We start from the raw sequence: 18890 nt of genomic DNA on the forward strand, positions 1-18890 counted from the left end.
CCTTTGATTTCCATTTGCATGGAATATCTTTTTCCATCCCCTCACTTTCAGTCTATATGTGTCCCTAGGTCTGAAGTGGGTCTCTTGTAGACAGCATATGTATGGGTCTTGTTTTTGTATCCATTCAGCAAGCCTGTGTCTTTTGGTTGGAGCATTTAATCCATTCACATTTAAGGTAGTTATCGATATGTATGTTCCTATTACCATTTTCTTAATTGTTTTGGGTTTGTTTTTGTAGGTCCTTTTCTTCTCTTGTGTTTCCCTTAGAGAAGTTCCTTTAGCATTTGTCGTAGAGCTGGTTTCGTGGTGCTGAATTCTCTTAGCTTTCACTTGTCTGTAAAGCTTTTGATTTCTCCATCGAATCTGAATGAGATCTTTGCCGGGTAGAGTAATCTTGGATGAAGGTGTTTCCCTTTCATCACTTTAAGTATATCATGCCACTCCCTTCTGGCTTGTAGAGTTTCTGCTGAGAAATCAGCTGTTAACCTTATGGGAGTTCCCTTGTATGTTATTTGTTGTTTTTCCCTTGCTGATTTCAATAATTTTTCTTTGTCTTTAGTTTTTGCCAATTTGATTACTATGTGTCTCAGCATGTTTCTCCTTGGGTTTATCCTGCTTGGGACTCACTGCACTTCCTGGACTTGGGTGGCTGTTTCCTTTACCATGTTAGGGAAATTTTCGACTCAAATCTGTTCAGATATTTTCTCGGGTCCTTTCTCTCTCTCTTCTCCTTCTGGGACCCCTGTAATGAGAATGTTGTTGCGTTTAATGTTGTCCCAGAGGTCTCTCTTAGGCTGTCTTCATCTTCATTTCTTTTCATTCTTTTTTCTTTATTCTGTTCCGCAGCGGTGAATTCCACCATTCTGTCTTCCAGGTCACTTATCCGTTCTTCTGCCTCAGTTATTCTGCTATTGATTTCTTCTAGTGTACTTTCATTTCCGTTATTGTATTGTTCATCTCTGTTTGTTTGTTCTTTAATTCTTCTAGGTCTTTGTTAAACATTTCTTGCATCTTATTGACCTTTGCCTCCACTCTTTTTCTGAGGTCCTGGATCATCTTCACTATCGTTATTCTGAATTCTTTTTCTAGAAGGTTGTCTATCTCCATTAAGTTGTTTTTCTGGGGTTTTATCTTGTTCCTTCATCTGGTACATAGCCCACTGCCTTTTCACTTGTCTATCTTTCTGTGAAAGTGGTTTTTGTTCCACAGGCTGCAGGACTGTAGTTCTTCTTGCTTCTGCTGTCTGCCCTCTGGTGGATGAGGCTATCTAAGAGGCTTGTGCAAGTTTCAGCTTTTCATTTTTAAAGGGTTATTAAAACAAATAAAAACTAGAATATACAACAGAGACCATAGGAGGCCCTGAAAGCCTAAACTATTTGCTATATGTCCCTTTACAGAAAAAGTGTGTGACTTCTGCCCCAGATCATTTGACATGCTACTGCCAGAGTATCTTTCTTTCAAAATTGTCCATGCTGCTCCCAGGCTTAAAATTCTTTTCATGTCCAGCTAGCACTTGAGGTTAAGTTTCAAATGCCCTAGCATGATATACAATGCCTTTTATCGTCTGATACCTGCCTGCCTCTCTTGCTTCATCTCTTACCAAATCCCCTCACTTCACCCCACTGAGCTCTGCCCTTCCGAGGTACCCACTTACTTGCTGTTCACAAATTTGCTTGGGAACTTCCAACCCACTTTGTCTATCTAATCCTGTCCTTCCTGACAGGAAACCTTCCCTGCAAGGCTGGGTCAGATGGCCATCTCTGCAACCCATATGGTACCCTGTGCATAATACTCTATCTGTGCCCTACCATTGCGTATTAGAATTGGTTATTTGTTTCTCTGTATTACCTTCTGGATTATGTTACTGTTCTTCAAAGGCCAGTGTTTAAGAATGTATCTTATTTTCTCCACAATTCCAAGAACATCATAAACACTAGACAGATGATGAACTGATGAATGAAGGAAGGAAGAAAAGAATGATGGATGCCAGTGATGAGGAGGGAGGTTTCCTAATGGGTGGAGACAGCAGTCTGCATGGTTTTGCATAATCTGCACTTCCAGTCTCTAACGTGCAGTTATGGCGGAGTTCCACAGTGATACCCATTCCCAGCTTAACATTTCTACCTTGCCCACGTGTTCTCCCCTTGAGAAATTTCAGGAACCCCAAGGTTCTGTGGCATACAACTGTACAATTTGCAAAGTACTGCTATAGTGTGAATAAGTGCGGGAGTAGATATCTTATGGTATCCTGTCTCCCGTTACATCCAGGCCAAGGGATAAATCCTCATCCTCATCACCATCATCGCTAACATTTATTGAGCACTTGCTTTGAGCTATAAGCTGTTCTAAGTATTTTACAGGTGTCCATTTATTCTTACAATAACCCTTTGAGGTTACTATCCCAATTTTACAAATTGAAGCACAGAGATGTTAGATTCAGTCTGCCTCCAGGGACCCTGTTTCTTTGTATTGATTTTAACCTTAGTTGAATACATGGACTTGCCAGTATTTTAGAAAGAAGCCATTGGGGTCAGCTAGACCTAGCATAAATTAACATGCTGTCTTCTAGCCAGCTGGCTTCCAATTTGTGAGGCTTTTGTTTTTATTGTGGCACATCTGTTTCAGAGAGAGCCTTTTCTTCTCTTGGTCACGCTACCTTTACATATACACCCCCAGCTGTAAAGATGCACAGTGCTCGGCACATAATAGGCGCTCATAAACATTATAATTGTCACATCTGTGTTTGTGTCTCTAACCGTGTACGTTTACAGTGTTGGTGGCCTGTGTATGTGTGTGCTTAGATACCTCAACCACAAACAAGATGAAGCTGAACTGTCTCTTGCTTTTTGGCCACTCTGATAAATACTGAACACTTCCTGGGCCCTTCTACTCTTCACCACATTTTGAGCTGAGATTCAGGCAAAAGCTGAATTTGCATTTGGAGAGGGAGCGACCCTAGTTGAAGAATCTTGTAAATAACTCTTCCCCACATCTAATACCAGGAGGCTCTTGTCATTATGGACAAATATATATGTTCAGTATTTCTACATTGGAATCCAAACTCCAGAAACAACACCTGCAAGGACACTGCTAACTTCTTTACAGAAAAGTCAGATTTTCCAAAATTGCCACAGGGAGCTGGGTTGCCAAACTGGGAAGGAAAGCTGCATGAAGATTGATCCTATCCTCTGAGAAGGATCTAAACACGGCTGATAGCCCCACAATAGGGCAGGGAAGTCCCTGCTTGCTACGCAACACCTTTGGTCCAAGAGTGAGCTGGTAGTCACATACTCCTCATAGCTCAGCTGGTACAAGTCTTAAAGCATTTAAACAAGGCTTTCCTAAAAGTTATGGGTTTTTTCAAAGGAATGCAGATGAACATAACGAAGAATATGAAACTAGATACTTGGAAGAAAATACTGATTCCTTCTTAGGGATGGAGAAGCAGCTCACAGGTGCCATTCCATCTATATGGAACCCTAGGGAATAGGCTAATGCCTTGGAGTTTCTGCCTTTTAATCCCTAAGCTGGTCCCTGCCTTCTTTTTATTGTGTGTCTGGGTGCACCCACCTCACTCCCCAACCCCCTTGGTCAAGAGGAGCAACCTAATGGTATATCAGTTAACCCTGGGGACAGTCGACAGTGGTGGAGGACAGGAAGGCTAAAATCACAGCATCTTAGTTCTACCACGTAGTATCCACATAAGTCTAACCTCTCTGAGCCTTGGTTTTCTCATTAGTTAAAATGATCACACCCACCCTGCAGAAAAGTAGAGTGAAGAACAGAAATATGATCTGTAAAGTGCCTGGCACACTGTGGATACACATTTGACAGTATAATTATCACGTAGAGATGAGACCAGTGTAACACACCATCTTCCAGGATGTCACAAAATTAGGAGTTTTACTCTTATTTTGAGGAACCCCTGGGCAGTTGTTCAAAGAATAGCACTAGAAAAGTGTCTAGGAAAACACAGTTTGATTGAGAATTATCAGCCTAAATCCAGACAACAGGAGAGGATGCTTAAAACTCACAGTTTTTTGCTGACATTTCTGATCTGGTAGGACAGAGAAATCGGTATGCTCTAAGTGTTTAGGCTTCCCAGAAAGCTCTGGACAGTGTTCCGAAGTGGTGTTGAGTAGGAGATGAATTAAGGAGTATTTGGAAGGCTTTAGCATGGGCAACGCAGAGTATCCACAAATGGAAGCTTCTTAGAATGGAGGAGAGAATCAGATGGAAAATACCTCCAGGGTCAATTTCAGAACCACAGTTGTGAATAATGCTATATGTAAAAGTCATAAGCACATGAAATGCAGTTTCCAAGTTTGTAGATAATATAAAAACTGGAGGCTGGGCAGTTAGGGAGGGAAGAAGAAACCAATTTCAATTTGGTTTGGCTTGTTTCCTTTATAGAAGTAAAGGAAATGGGGAGGACAAATGTTTCTCTCTGTTGAAAAGTGTAAGAATAGCAAGTCAGAGAAAAAGGAGCCATCCCAGTAAATACATAAGCTTAGCCAAAAAAAAAAAAAATGTATAGAAGATCAATGCAAGGTCACAGAAATGGCTAGCATGAATCAGACAGCAGAGAACATTAGAGGACATCAGTGACAACCAGAGACAATCAGTGACAACCAGCCACTGTCTGAAAAGCTAGAGTCTCAAAAGATCCCCCTAGCAGTTAATTTATTCTTCCTAGAAAAGTGGTCCTAGCAAATAGCAGTTCTGAAAAAGTGGTTAACATTTTCATATAAATGAGGAAGATCCTGAAACAAACCAGAAATGAAAGTGTTTCCATGTTCTAGGTCAGGGTCAGCAAACTTTTCTTGTAAAGGGCCGGATAGTAAACATTTTAGCTTTGCAGGCAATCCCGTCTCTGCCTCAACCACTCAATTCTGCCAACGTAGCGTAAAAGCAGCCATAGAAAGTTCTTAATCTGCTGTGGCCGCATGCCAATAAAACTTTATTTACAAAAGCAGGTGGCAGCCGACTGGAGTTTGGTGATCTCTATTCAAGGTAAATAGGAAATCCAGTCAGAGTCATTTCATGCAGAGGTCTGTAGTTTGAAATGAATTACCCAGCAGGCAGATAGAACTACTCATATTAGCAAATTCAAGACTTTATGATTTTCTTAAGAGAAGGAAGCTGAAGGATTTGGCAGAAAGTATTAGGACAGGGTTAAGAGTGTATGGTTAGGTGACCTTTCCCATTCCAAAAGTATTTTCTATACTTCCACCTGGAGCAGTCATGGAGCTTCCAGCATTAAATAACTTTTAGTTGCAATTAAATTAAAAACAGCCCAGGTTAAAAACAAAGTTGCCCTCACCAAATGGTGATACAGAGCTCTTCATGAACCTCAAATCTGTTCCCTAAAATATCTGTACAAAACGAAGCTCTCCCTTGCAAGTCTCTGGGCTACTATATTTTTTGGTTTTGGAAAAAAATTCTTTCTCGCGGAGGATGTCTTCTCACAGCATTCTTTCTGTCCTCCAGCTTAAAGCTACTTAAAATCCAGAATGTTCTTGTTAGTGACTGTCCATTTCCCTGAGTAACTACAAATCTTCGCACAACTTACCTCCAACCCAAAATGAAGCCAAACCACAGGCCTTCCTATTAGGCCCCAGTGGATGCTTGAATAGAGTCAGTTTTTTTAAAGGTCAAAGGTCATTCCCCATTCCTGATTCCCTGCACCAGCTGAGTGAGCTACCTAACTTCTCTGAGCTTTTGCATCCTCTCTAAAATGCGTTGATAATATCAATCTAGTAACATGATAGAATAAAACTGTATAAAATTTGTCCACTTATCTACTAGATACCTGTTCCCACTCTCCCTTTGTGGTAGATTTGATTATCCTAATCTTAGGTATCCCTAAGCAGGAAAAAGAAAAAAAAAAAATCTGCATTTCAGGGTAAGGAAAAGACCTCAACATGTCCCCCTAGCAGTTGGGAGCTGACATTCTTTGCACAGTACCCCTTACCCTACTCGCTTCTAAGCGCACTTTTTTCCAATTCTTATTCTTTTACTCTTATTTCTATACTTTTTTTTGCAATTGCAGAATTCTGGCTTTTTTTCTTTTAAGTGTTCTAGGATTTCAGTATTTGGTTAATAGTGTTAAAACAGTTATGGAAATAACTAGTTGTCCTTATTCCGAGATTCCTGAGTCAAGAATGGAACTGAGGCAGTTGCCAACCCAGTGTGCCATGTGGCCTCAGTCCTCTCCTCCTCTTTCCCATCCCCAGGGCTGCCACCAAGGTAAACACACTGGGGCCCATGCCCCGCTCTCTCACAGGGCAAATGCCTTACCACCTGGCCATGGCCCTGACTTATGTTTTTTTTTTCTTGAAAGCGCTACATTTCTCAGTCATTTACCCATGTCAAAGCAGCTCCTCACAATGTCCACTATACATAGGTTCAGACATGAAGAGTGAATGATGATGGCGATGGTGATGTCGACAACAACCACCAAATAATAATAGTAACCTGCACTTCTGTAGTATTTACTATGTCAGGTGCTTTTCTATGTTCTTGAAATACCCGAACTCACGCAGACTATTCACAACAGCCCTAGGTTGGTGCAGGAATTCTCCTCATTCTATAGATGAGAAAACTGTGTCACTGAGAAGTAAATTACTGGTCCAAGGTTACAAAGCTACTATGTGGTACAGCTGGGGTTGGGACCCAGTCACCGTGACTCTCGAGTCTGTGCTCTTATCCAGTGTACTATATTGTCAAAATGATCAATTTCAGCTCCATTGCTTTGGAGGTCACTAAATAAGTCTTTATTAAGTATTCAGCATGCCAGCACTATACTGAATATTGAAGAGAGAACTATAACAGAAGTAGGAGTCCCAGCCCTTGAAGTATTCATTTACAATCTAACTGAAGGAATGAGATGTTGTAGAATGGAAAGGGCTTTGTAGTACAATTTAAAACAACTCTGGTAGATCAGGAAAGGAAGGGATTCTTGTGGACTGTGGTAACAGGAGGTTGAACTTGAACTTACTCTTAAGGGATGGGGAGAATTTGGAAGGATCAACAGGAGGAGGAAGAACATGAACTCTGTCCAAAACTAATGACAAGGAGAGTCAGAGGCCATCTTGAATGGAAAGACAAGTTTGTGTTGGGATGTGGGACAGATAAGTTTGAAAAGATGAGGAAGACACTGTTCTGAAAACAAAGGATGTACCTATAATTTCTAGGTTCTAGTCGTGTGTTGAGACCTAAAATAGGTTTAAGAATGATTTGTTAAGGTGAGAGGCCTGAGATGGTACATCATGGCCAATGTAACAAATGGGTATTTCTGTGTCCAGAGCTTGAAATTTTCCTCTGACAACTGGAAATTCCAAGGAGGACTTTCAAGATGGTCATGTAGGTTACCCACACCTGTACCATCAAAAATTACTAATTTACTAGATGTATCTGATGCTTAACCTGATACTTTTTTACTTAGAAAACAGTAAGACACTGTTTCTCAGAAATAGGTCCTCAGAAACAGTAAGCTCACTCCTTTATTTGATCCTCACAAGAAGTCTCTGAGGTGTTATCCTCAATTTGCAGAAGGAACTTAGAGGCTCGCAGAGCTGAAAGGCTTGCCCAAGAACACCGCGTGAGTCTATGTCTCTTGACTGAAGTCGGGAAGCCTTCCCCTCTACCGCAGTTTCACATGGTTGGTTGTGGACATGACTTTGAGAGGTGAGCCTGTATAAGACAGTGGTGTCACCGTTGAGCCAAGGATTTAGAAGGCATCGTCATGCCACCCCACACACAGGATTGCTAGAGTCTTTCCTCTAGACACCCAGAGTGGCCTCCTTTTCAAATGAGAGTACCTTCTGACTATGCCTTGCAAATGCAGAGGAGAGAATTCCACCACGAGGAGCTTGTGCTTGGTAGGACTGGCCCACGAGCACTTTGTCCATATCCTACTCGTTTGGACAACAAGGGCTTCACTTGTGTAACGAAAACAATTATCTGTATTCTCTCAAGTTGTCCTTAATTTGTAGAATGCTTGAGAAGACAAGCTGTCACAAAGAAGCTTACAAGTAAAGGCCACGAGAAAAGCAAAACTATGCTTTCATTTTCTAGCTAAAAATAATGACCAAAGAAATAAAGCAGTAAGTTTTAGCCCAGTAAACCAAAAGGGATTGTGGGTATGGGAGAAAAGCAGAGAGTATTAATATACCTAATATGACCACAGTACTATTTGCTATGTATGTCTTAATTATGCCCCAATCCACGTCCCCTCATCCTCTAATTCCATAAATTCCAAAACAACCCTGAGAGATCTTTCTGGTTTTGTTTGGAAAGCAGCACTATGTTTCTGTGCCTATGCATTCTAAAACAGGCCTGTCAAATTTGAAACCTAAATTCAAGCTGACAGAAGTCAGCTACTAACAAATTAAGTTAAATTAATAGAGTTGATGCCTGAAATACAAAGAAAATGTGTTTTACCCCAGGAATCTCTCTCCCTAGATGCCAGGCTAGATAGAGAGACTAAAGCAAACCTCAGTCTCCGGCAAGCCCTTTCCTTTGCCTTGTCATGTTTCCTAGAGAGTCCTGCATGGGAAGCCTCTCCAGAAGTATTGCTCCCCCTAGTGGCAGCCTCCGAACTCCCATCTACCAATTTTATGGGCATATTAAAGCCCTGAGAGATTGGAAAAAAGTACTGGAACAAGAAACCCTATTTCAAATCCCTACTCGCACACCAAATAATTTTGTACCTCCTTGAGCTAAAGAGTTCAGTTTTATATCTAGAAACAATTTCTAAGTATACACAATAAATGAGAAATTCAGATTTTGTCCCATGTAGATTTTATCTCAAGATAATATTTAAGACTGTTTTATGAAGGCAAATATTTTAGCTTCTTTATCTTTGTATACATTTTACAGCATAGAAGAATATATGAATGTTAAATTTTGAGATCTAGATTCCTTTTTTTCCATTCGCATTATTCCCATCTTAATTCAGACCCTCATGGCTTTGTGCCCAGTGTGATGGAGCTCCCCCTCTCTTCACCAACTTTGTGGGAATTCTTTTCCAGGCTTCATATGGGCAGGAAGCATCGAGGCTCACTCAGTAGCGCCGGTGCCTGGAGGAACTGATGCAGCTATAAAAGCTAACCACCACTTTAAAAAAGTTACATGTGTCAGGCCCAGTGTGGGAGTGGGATTTACAACTCCCTTCATGAGATCAGGCAGGTGCAGTAGTTCTACAGGAAGAAAATATGATCTGAATATAGAGAGCTAATAAACTGTCTGGCGGGGGGATATTGGCCAGTATCGTGAGCCCCTCTCCCTTTCTTCCTCACAACCTTTTCATCCCGTGTCCTTCCTCACATTTAATTCTTCATTCAGGGTGTCCAACATTACCAACAGAAGGGTCATTGGAAATACCAGAAGGTGGTCTGCAGCTTCCTTATATACCTCATTTTAACTGTTCCTTCTGCTGGATAAGAAAACATACTTCAACTGGGGTTTAGAACGTGATAAGCTGAAATGTAGAAAGAAGAAGGGATTTGCCAATGGTAAAACTTAGAAACAAAATCAAGTTCAGAAGACCTGTCTTCTAGTCTTGTGCTCTAAATGTTCACTTCAAGAACCCCTTCTGATAGGGCTCTGATAGGGAAGGAACTGTGCCAACAGACTTAGGAATTTAGCAAATCTTAATCCCTGCCTTTTGAGGATGGTAAAACTGATTAATGATCCACTAAGTTCAGTCACCGTAAATTGTCAGTTCTAATGAAATTTGGTTAAGCCTGCTTTCAATATTCCCGTTTGGAAATTCTTTTGGAGGCAGCCGTGTTCCTGGGACATCATAAAGATTTAAATCATTAAGTCAGTGTTTCACTTTTTTAATCTAAAACAGCCTGAACACCTGAAAAGATTTAGCCATGATACTATGCTGCATCTATTAAGATTCCTACAAAACAACAGTGATATTATTACTTAAAATATTGTATGGCTTACTAAAGATAAGCAAATTATATAATCATCTTTCTCTTATTAGCTCTTTGAGATAAACTAAGCAGTTAGTATGTAATTGTTGACTTTGAGAGAAAACACCTAACATGGGTGAATGAGTGAACGAATGGGTGGATGAGTTCTATCACAATGTCTCATAACCTCTCTGTCATCCGCCACAAAGTTTCAGCTCTAGTTCAATGCCACAGAAGCTAGACTGTCCCTGTAATAGTGGTGATGGTCTGGAGCGGCACGGAATCAAACACAAATCATCCAGAAACTTCCCTTTAGCTGAGATTTTCTATTTCCTTCCCTATTTTTATCTGAACTGCCCATACATAGCCAAATTGAAGAATGAGTGATGTAAGCCTTGCTTTTTCTCTCTCCTGCCTTTCCTCCAAGAGGAGGTAAGAAAAAGCAAAGCAACAGGTCCAAGGCCAAAAGCAGAGCTGAGGAAGCCTGATTCATTGGCAGACTGGTCACCCACCTCAGAATAATTAAGAGCTGACTAGAGGTGGCACCAAATTGCAAATACCATAGAGTCTGGAGAGGACCCAGCAAGAGACACAGTAAAGAAAAAGGATTGTATAGTGCGAGACTGCTGCGCTCCTGCTGGGACAGGAGATGGGACTCCTAGTCCTAATTTTACCACTAAGTCTTGTGAGTTCCCTGACCTTTTCATGATGTTTTTTCCCTTTCCTGAAAAACGACCCCTTACCTGCTTTCTTCCTCTGGACGGATGTTAACATGATATTAGGTGAACAGTTCTTGGAGCCTTTGGAAATCAGAGAGGTGGAAATAATCACAAAGATGGAAATGACTGACTGCAGGAACCCCAAGGCCACCGCTAAATCATTACTGTGCTATTGAATGATTTATTGACCTAAGGCCCTGCCAGGTCTGGCACTGGATCTCGGCAAGTTCCCATCCAGTCCTCCCCTCAACCCTTCTAGTTTCCCACCTCCGCATACACACTCCAGTTATCATCAGCCTCATCGGGACATCAGCTTCAAGCCATCATTAGTCATTAATCCGCTTAACTGCCATCACGTCACAGGTAGTTCTTAGAAATGGCATGAACCTAGAAAAGAAACAAATAGTAGACTGAGAGAGGAGTGGATTCTGAGGCTTGTGGAAGGTACTCACAATTTGATTCTTATAATTCTTTTCAGGTAAAGTATCTGAACTATGTGGTGCTTATTCTGGAATTTTCTCTACCATGACCCTGAAGGGCAGGCTTTACCTTCATTCTGCTGGCACCTTCACTACAAAGAGCCCTCTGCCAAGCATTGTGAGAAATAAAACAATAACTAAGGTCTAATTTCTGTGCCCAGTGATATTTACGGACTAATGGAGGCAATAGAATTGAGATACAGTTACACATACAATTTCTTTCAAACATGTGCGTCAAGATCCTCTCGTCAGTATTCAATCTGGCTGTTTCTCTCCCACCTCCAAGCCTTAACAGATGCCTTTCTCCGTATCTGGAAGCCCTGCCTACTTTCCACCATCCAGCCAAGCCCCACTCCTCCTGTATAACTTTGCCTTTTCCTGAAGAAGGCTTCCCCAAATCCATCTGCAGCATTCGTTCTAGCATCTCCTCTCACCCCCGCTGTGTGTGTATGTGTATTCAGCACACATATGCTGCCTGCTCCAACTGTTAGCGTTTAGTCCAAGTAATCAACAAACTGCATAAGCTATCCCAAAGCTCCTTATTTGGGCTTGCTAATAGAATCACACTCATCAAAGTGGCAAGAGAGGCTGGTCTCCTGAGTGTCACTGTGGCTGGTTTGTGCCTGTTGTTAAAACAGGGTTCTGACTACCCCTGAGGTTCCTTCCAGCTTTACCGATATCCAATGCCAAAAAGGAGTCAACCGACCTGACCGGGCCTACGTTTCTTTTCTGTTGCTCCAGGATTCTTCTCCAGCCAGATGATTCCTTACAGATCCTGGCCCCCGTGGAAGCTGATGTGGGTTTCTACACTTGTAATGCCACAAATGCCTTGGGATATGACTCTGTCTCCATTGCCGTCACATTAGCAGGTAACGTGGAAATCCCTGTTCAATTGAGAAACCGTTGACTGGTGCCTGCAACGTGCCAAGCAGGCCCAGGGACACAGACATAAATGAGATCCATACCCTGCCTCCGGAAGTTTGTAATCTGTAATTGTAATCAAATGGAGATAAAGTGTAATATGAGATAGAATGAAATAAGTGCTGATAACCAAAGAGGGTGCAGTTTCACTCTACCTGAGAGGTCTTAGACTTGGAGTAGAATTTTGATAAACAGAGATGCAGGAAATACTCCAGGCAGAGCGAACATGAGCAAAGGAGATGTATACAAGTAAGTAGCCTGTTGGGGAACATGAATCATGACCTAAGATCATTGAATGATCTTTTTATTTCTCCTCCGTCCACCTGCTGCAAAGAAGACTTTAAGACCTGGGTAGTTGGAATTCTGTGGCTGTGGGTTGGAGCACAAGTGTTCTTCTCTGTGACTGTTTATTTCAACCTCTTGGTCTAATACACCTGCCTACACTTCCCCATTATCCATCGAGGTTAGGCAAACCATTCTACACGTAGCAACTTCAGAAAATTGCGATTCAGAGTACGATGCCTCCCAAGGTTGTGGTCTCGTAGTAAGGTGCCCTTTTTTTATAAAACCTCTCTTACATAGGACAGATCCTTGCCTTTGAAACTGAAAGAGACCTTAGATACCAGCTAGACCAGAGCCCTCAGTTCTCAGAGGCCAGGCAACCTGAGGTCACATAGCCGCTCAGCTGGTGGCAGGGAAAAAGGGAACTGAGGTCTCCTAACCCCCAGATCATTGTTCCCCCTTCTCCCCACTGATGCTACCAACCCGGGCTCCCTTTCCTCAGATCTGGGCCACGCAGCCTTTGTGGCGGTGTGTTGCATGTGTTTGTATTTATTCTTTTCCATTGCCGCTCCCGTCAGATGATTCAGTAGATGCTAGAAAAGCCGACATCACCCCACACTGACCTCATCCGTCCACGCCGGGATTATGTTGTCACACTGTTTTCCAGTCACACATGCTACTCCCTTGCATATCTGTTTAGCAGCAGTGTATCTACCCCATGACCTAAGGCTGATCTGGGAAGGGACCTTGAGCGGGACGCTTTGCAGAGAGGATGAAAGTCAACAAAGAATAAGGCGAGCTAAGGGGCCCTGGGGTGGATTACAGACTGATATTAATGCCTATTTTGTGTGTGTGTGTGAATAGAACATTTGCTTTGCTCCTAATGTATTCCAGTCACAATCTTTATGCCCCTCGTCGTTATACAGAGTCCAGATGCTCGGCACCCGTCTGGTTAATTCTCTTCTGCCTCACCCCCTCCCATCTGCCTTGGCCAGGGCACTGCTGACACCCTTCCAACTGCTGGCAAGTAGGGCTCTTACAGGATTAACTCTCTTGTTTATATTTATCCAGATACAGTTCAGCTCTGTCACAGACTAAATACCCTTTGTTCACCTGAATTTAATACGATTCACGGAAACCTGTCTGGAATTAAGCAAAGCAATTGTAACATCAGGCTTGTCTTCAGCTCTTTGAAGAGAAGCTATTGGAGGCTGCCAAAATATTCAAAGCCAGGGAAGAAAGAGAGCAGCCAGAGAGGCACCGGGGGAAAGGGAGAAAAGGAGCTGAGTGATGAAGTAGTTCACGCACACCACACCCAGGGCTTAGGAAGCTGCATCCATGGGCTTCAGTGGTGGGGTTTGTTCAGGTCTGCTAGCAGATCTGTCAAACAGTCCCTCTGAAAGGTAAGGCCCAAAATGGATACGCTGCTTTCAGACTGTATTTGTGTCTTTACCTGGGATTATCGTCTAGCCTGGTGTCAACGTCTGCACTCACAGTTTTAAGTGACTCACACCCTCTGCCAAACATTACTGACGAAGAGCAACAAGTTAGACCCGAGTTTTGTGATTCGTGACGCTTACAGACTAGTGAAGGCAATAGATGCACGCGTGACTACCTCGAATGCAGAGACAGTTACAGTTTCCTTCAAAGGTACCCCGCGTAGGCGTAGAAGATACAACCTAAATATAACGTAAATGGGTGCGGGGTGGCGGTCTGCAGGGGATAGATGTGGTGCATTTCTAAATCTTATTACTGGTTATACTGTTCATTAACCGTGTGACCTTGAACAAAGTGTATAACCTCAGAGTCTTTGTTCTCAGCTGTAAGAGTGAAATTAATCCTATTTCACCGGATTGTTGTGAGGTTAAATAAGATTGCACGTGTGAAAAAGCCCTCAGCCCAGTGCCAGGCACATAGTTCACACTCAATAAATGTTTCCTTTTCTTTCTCTAGCTCTCCTAAAATGAAACACATCCTGAAAACGATTTTAAAATGTGTAAAACATAAGCCCAACTTTGCTTCCACGTATTTTCCACTGTAAGTCTTCACACTGAAAATTTTCAAGTACGGACTTAGGAGCTGATTCAGCTCACTTGTGATCAAATCCTCGTGGTAAATCTCAGTGCTTCTGTGCCTTTAAAGACATTGTACAGTTTTTTCTGGGGTTTTTTTGGGGGGGTTTTTTACCTTGACTTCTATATAAATGCAGGCCAAAAGGAAAAACAAGAGTTTTCCTGAGGCTCCAGCACTCAGGTATCTCCATGATTTTATAAGAAATGTGTGGATTTGGGCCTCGCCTATGCACCTGAATCAACCAGATGCAGGGAAATTTGTTCGTAGTAATTCACAAGAGCAGGCGTAGCATGGCAGTTAAGCCTGCAGGCTCTGGAGCCTCATGGTCTGGATTTGAATCCTGACTCTGTCACATCCAAGCTACATAACCCTGAGCAGCTTCTTTACACTCTCTGACTCAGTTTCTTTATTTGTCATATGGTGATAATAATAGTGTTTGACTCAGAAGGTTCTTGTGGAGATTAAATGCCTTCATCATGTAAAATGCTTATAAGTATGCCTAGCGTGTAGCAAGCGCTCAATACTCGTTAGCTCTTATTATTATTGTGAGGGTGAAACAAAAGCCAGGTTATTTTTACGGTAGGGGAAACTCCTTTTCCGAGACCAGAATGCTCACAGACCTTTTGTAGAGCACCTCACTCTAATGTCTCAGCATCTCAATGTCAAGGGGGAAGCTGAATTAGCTATCTGAAAAGCGGTTGGAGTGCCTGGGTCCAGAGCAAGGGAGGTGGCTACACGAGGAACATTTCACATTAGCCAGAGGAAGGGAGGTCTGGTGAACCCTCCCTGGCCCATAATTGGACCTCTCCTGTTGAGTTGCCTCATCCTCTGAGTTGAGTGTGTTGTCAATTCTGCTTCTTAGGTACATTGTGGGTCCATTGGTACTCTCTACACAGTTTTTGCTTAAACATAGAAACAGCATTTAGTTTTAGACACACCAAACCTTCCTTGCTCTGCCCTGTTTGAGCCTGTAAGACATTGTCTTTAGAGCCCTTTGCTTCTCTCCAAACTCATCACTATGTGTTGATTTTATGTTTTAAGTCCCAAAGGTTTGAGAGTACTTTGCGAGTATGTCTAAGCATGGAGATGGCAATGTTTCCCTACCCACTTCCCTGGTTCCGGAAACTCACAGCCATGTAGACCCAGTGGCACAAAATTCCCTTCTGTCCTAAACTGACTTAATTGGATGCCTGTTTCACTGCTCAGAAGGTAAATGAGAGGGGAGGGTAGCAGGGGCTAGGGAGGAGTATAAGAATGTCACCAAAATGTCACATGCCTAACGTGTTGAAGAACTGATTACTTTGTGTGCGGGTTTAAACACAGGAAAAGAAGAGTTTCTGGTGTGTGCAAAGACAGGCACTAAGATCGGAGAGCCGTCTTGACTAGTCAGATTCAGCACTCAGCCAGAGTTGCTCAGAAGGCTTCCAGATCTGAATGGCGTAGGCAGCGTTTTGAAGGAAAGCAGTAGTTTCCTGGTAAATTGCTTCAGTCTGGATCAGTGGAGGGGAGCTTTACTTACCAATGCAGATGAGGCTTGTCCAGGTGTAAGCCATTGATGAGGTCATAGCCATAAGGGAAACGTTTTTGGTTGTCATTGATTTTATAAGATCACAAAAGAGATACTGTAAGGCCTGCTTGACATCATCAATGGAAAATGAGAAGAAGATGGGGGCTGAGGGATGAGTGTATCTTTCATTGAAAGGAGAGAACACAGATGAGCTCATGCAAAGTTTTCACAGGAAAAGAGAGACAGAAAATATTCCTCCTTTCCTGGCATGTTTTTCTGCGTTTTTATGGGTTGAATAGCTGACACATATTGTGTCTAATAAAGAGATCACAGAAACCTCACTGGGAAAATAAAAATAAAAGGCAGTTGTTGTTTTTTTTTAATTCTTCTTTCTCGGCCCCCTCCTCATGATTTAGTAACTGCAATAAAAGACAAGCAGTTTTGTAAGCTTTTCATAACGTAAGTCATTTCAAATTGGCATTTCTGAATTTTTCATCCAGCCACTGTTAAGCAGAGGAGGATTTTGCTTCATAGAGAGAGAGCCTCAGAGATGGGTTTGTCACCAAGAGGAAAGACCGACAAAGGAAGGTTTGCCCCAGTGTACTAACTAGATCAGAGGGAAAGGCACACAAGTTTGGCTGACTTCCCAGTGGTGCTCTGAGCAACAGGGTAATGGCCACTGACTGATTCAAGCTGCCATCAAGGGACTTCATTATCTAATACAATACCAGGTAACCAGGTTCCTTAAGTTTTCCTCAATATGTATAGATGTGTAGCATGCCCACTACAGAGGCCTAGCTTTTAGAGAATTCAGGTAAAATGGATGAGAGTATAGCAGGAGAATCCAACTTACTCCGCTCCCCAGTAGACTAGAGGAAACAAACAAGGAAGCACAAATGATCTAGGCTAACCCATCTCACATCCTGAAAAAGCAATTCCCACATCTGTCCAATGGAATGAAGGAAGGGTGGGTGGTTGGACATGTAGTGGGTTCCATATCCTTGGTTGTTTCTAGGAGAGGCTGTAACATCATGCAGCTGTACTGGGTATGGGGTCCCTCGTCTAGGACTCTGCAGCTGAACATACGTAAGAAGTTAGGTCAGCACCACTTGCTGCGACCTGGGGAGTTGTCAACTTCAACTGAATGATCAGAAGAGGTAATGGCAGTAACCTGAGTAACCTGACACGCTGGCATTGGCAAAAATATCTTTAGGGAATGGTGATTGAACCAAGGGAGGAGAAGGAAGCCATGCAGCCTGGGGACGTGCAAGAAAGGGCAGTCTAAGCCCTACCCGCTTCCTTAGATCCTAAGGGCCCTGCAATATTGATACCAAAGGCACACCAACTAAACAGAATCACAAAGGGGGAGAAATACCAAGTCCTTCTCACTTTTTCGTGCAAGATAATTAATTAGTAGTCACAGTGTGGACCCTGACTCATCAAGAAAAGGTTAAATTTGGTTAAAACTGTTTTATCAGCTTTATTGAGGTCTAGTTTACATCCCGTAATATTCACCCATTGTAAGTGTTCAATTCAGTGATATTTTAGCAAATTTTTAAAGTTGTGTAACCATCACAGCAAACCAAGGTTATTGTTTGCTGAAAAACTCCATGGAGGTATAATTCATATACTATACAAGTCAACCATTTAAAGTAAAAGCCATTCAGTGGCTTTTAGTACAGAGTTCTGCATCCATCACCACACTCAATTTTAGAACATTTTCATTATCCCCAAATAAACTGCCCACTTCTTAGCCATCATTCCCCAATGCCCCATTTCCTCCAGCCCTAGGTAACTACTAATATACTCTGTCTTCATAGATCTGCCTATTCTAGACACTTCAGATAAATAGAGTAACGCATGGTGCTTTGTTACTGACTTAGCATCATATGTTCAGGATTCACGCATTTTGTGGCACGTATGCTGCATTCCTTTTCATGGTGGAATAATATTCCGTGGTATGAAGATACCACATCTTCCGTTTGTCAGTTGATGGACATTTGGGTTGTTTCCAGTTTTTGGCTGTCATGAATAATGTGCAAGTTTTTGTGTGGACATGTTTTCATTTCTCTTGGGTATATCTACCTAAAAGTAGAGTTGCTGGATTGTGTGGCACATGTATGTTTAACTTTTTAAGAAACTGTCAACTGTGTTCCGAAGTACCTGCCCCATTTTATATTTCCATCAGCAGTGTATGAGGATTCCAGTTTCTCCACATCCTCATCAATGCTTGTTACTGTCTATTTTTTTAATTACAGCCATCCTCATGGATGTAAAGTGATAATTCATTGTGATTTTAATTTCCATTTCCCTAGTGACTAACGATGTTTTCACGTGCTTATTCGTTGTTTATATATCTTCTTTGTTGGAATAGTAACTTTGGTGATAAAGACAGTGTATATGGCCTGTGTATTCATTTTTTATTGCTGCCCTAACAAATTACCACAAGCTTAGAGCCCTAAAACAACACAAATATATTATCTTACAGTTCTGTAGGTCAGAAGTCCAGTACAGTCTCACCAGGATAAAATCAAGGTGTCAACAGGGTACACTCCTTTCTGTAAACTCCAGGAGAAAATGCTTTCCCTGTTCATTTGGATTGTTGGCAGAATTTAGGTCATTGTGACCTACAACTATGGTGCCTGTTTTAACTGAGTGTTATTCCCAGGTTCTAGAGGCTGCTGCATTCCTTAGCCCTTGGCCCTCTTCCTCTATCTTCAAAGCTAGCAGTTGGGGGTTGAGTCTCTCTCATGTTGCCTCTCTCTGACAAACTCTTCAGTCTCCCTCTTTCAATTTTAAGAGCTCAAGTGATTAGACTGGCCCACCTAAATAATCTAGAATAATCTCCCTATCGTAAAGTCAGTTCATTAGCAACCTTAACTGCAGGGAATTGCAACTTTAATTCCCTTTTGTCATGTAATATAACATAGTCACAGATTCCAAGGCTTAGAATGTGGACAGCTTTGGGGGGGGGGGGGGG

The 18890-nt window shown here is 42.2% G+C and overlaps 1 protein-coding gene across 1 annotated transcript in view; it reads left to right on the forward strand.

Moving 5' to 3' along the window:
• Positions 1 to 18890, forward strand: part of ADAMTSL1 (ADAMTS like 1) — a 453014-nt gene that overhangs the window by 314825 nt on the left and 119299 nt on the right. Inside the window, exon 20 of the mRNA XM_024760471.1 lies at positions 11869 to 11996. Within this exon, the coding sequence (XP_024616239.1) occupies positions 11869 to 11996 (128 nt within the window). The remainder of the gene's footprint in view (positions 1 to 11868; positions 11997 to 18890) is intronic.

The sequence above is a fragment of the Neophocaena asiaeorientalis genome, unplaced genomic scaffold (assembly GCF_003031525.2).
Source record: "Neophocaena asiaeorientalis asiaeorientalis breed wild unplaced genomic scaffold, Neophocaena_asiaeorientalis_V1.1 scaffold174, whole genome shotgun sequence".
Classification (NCBI taxonomy): domain Eukaryota; kingdom Metazoa; phylum Chordata; class Mammalia; order Artiodactyla; family Phocoenidae; genus Neophocaena; species Neophocaena asiaeorientalis.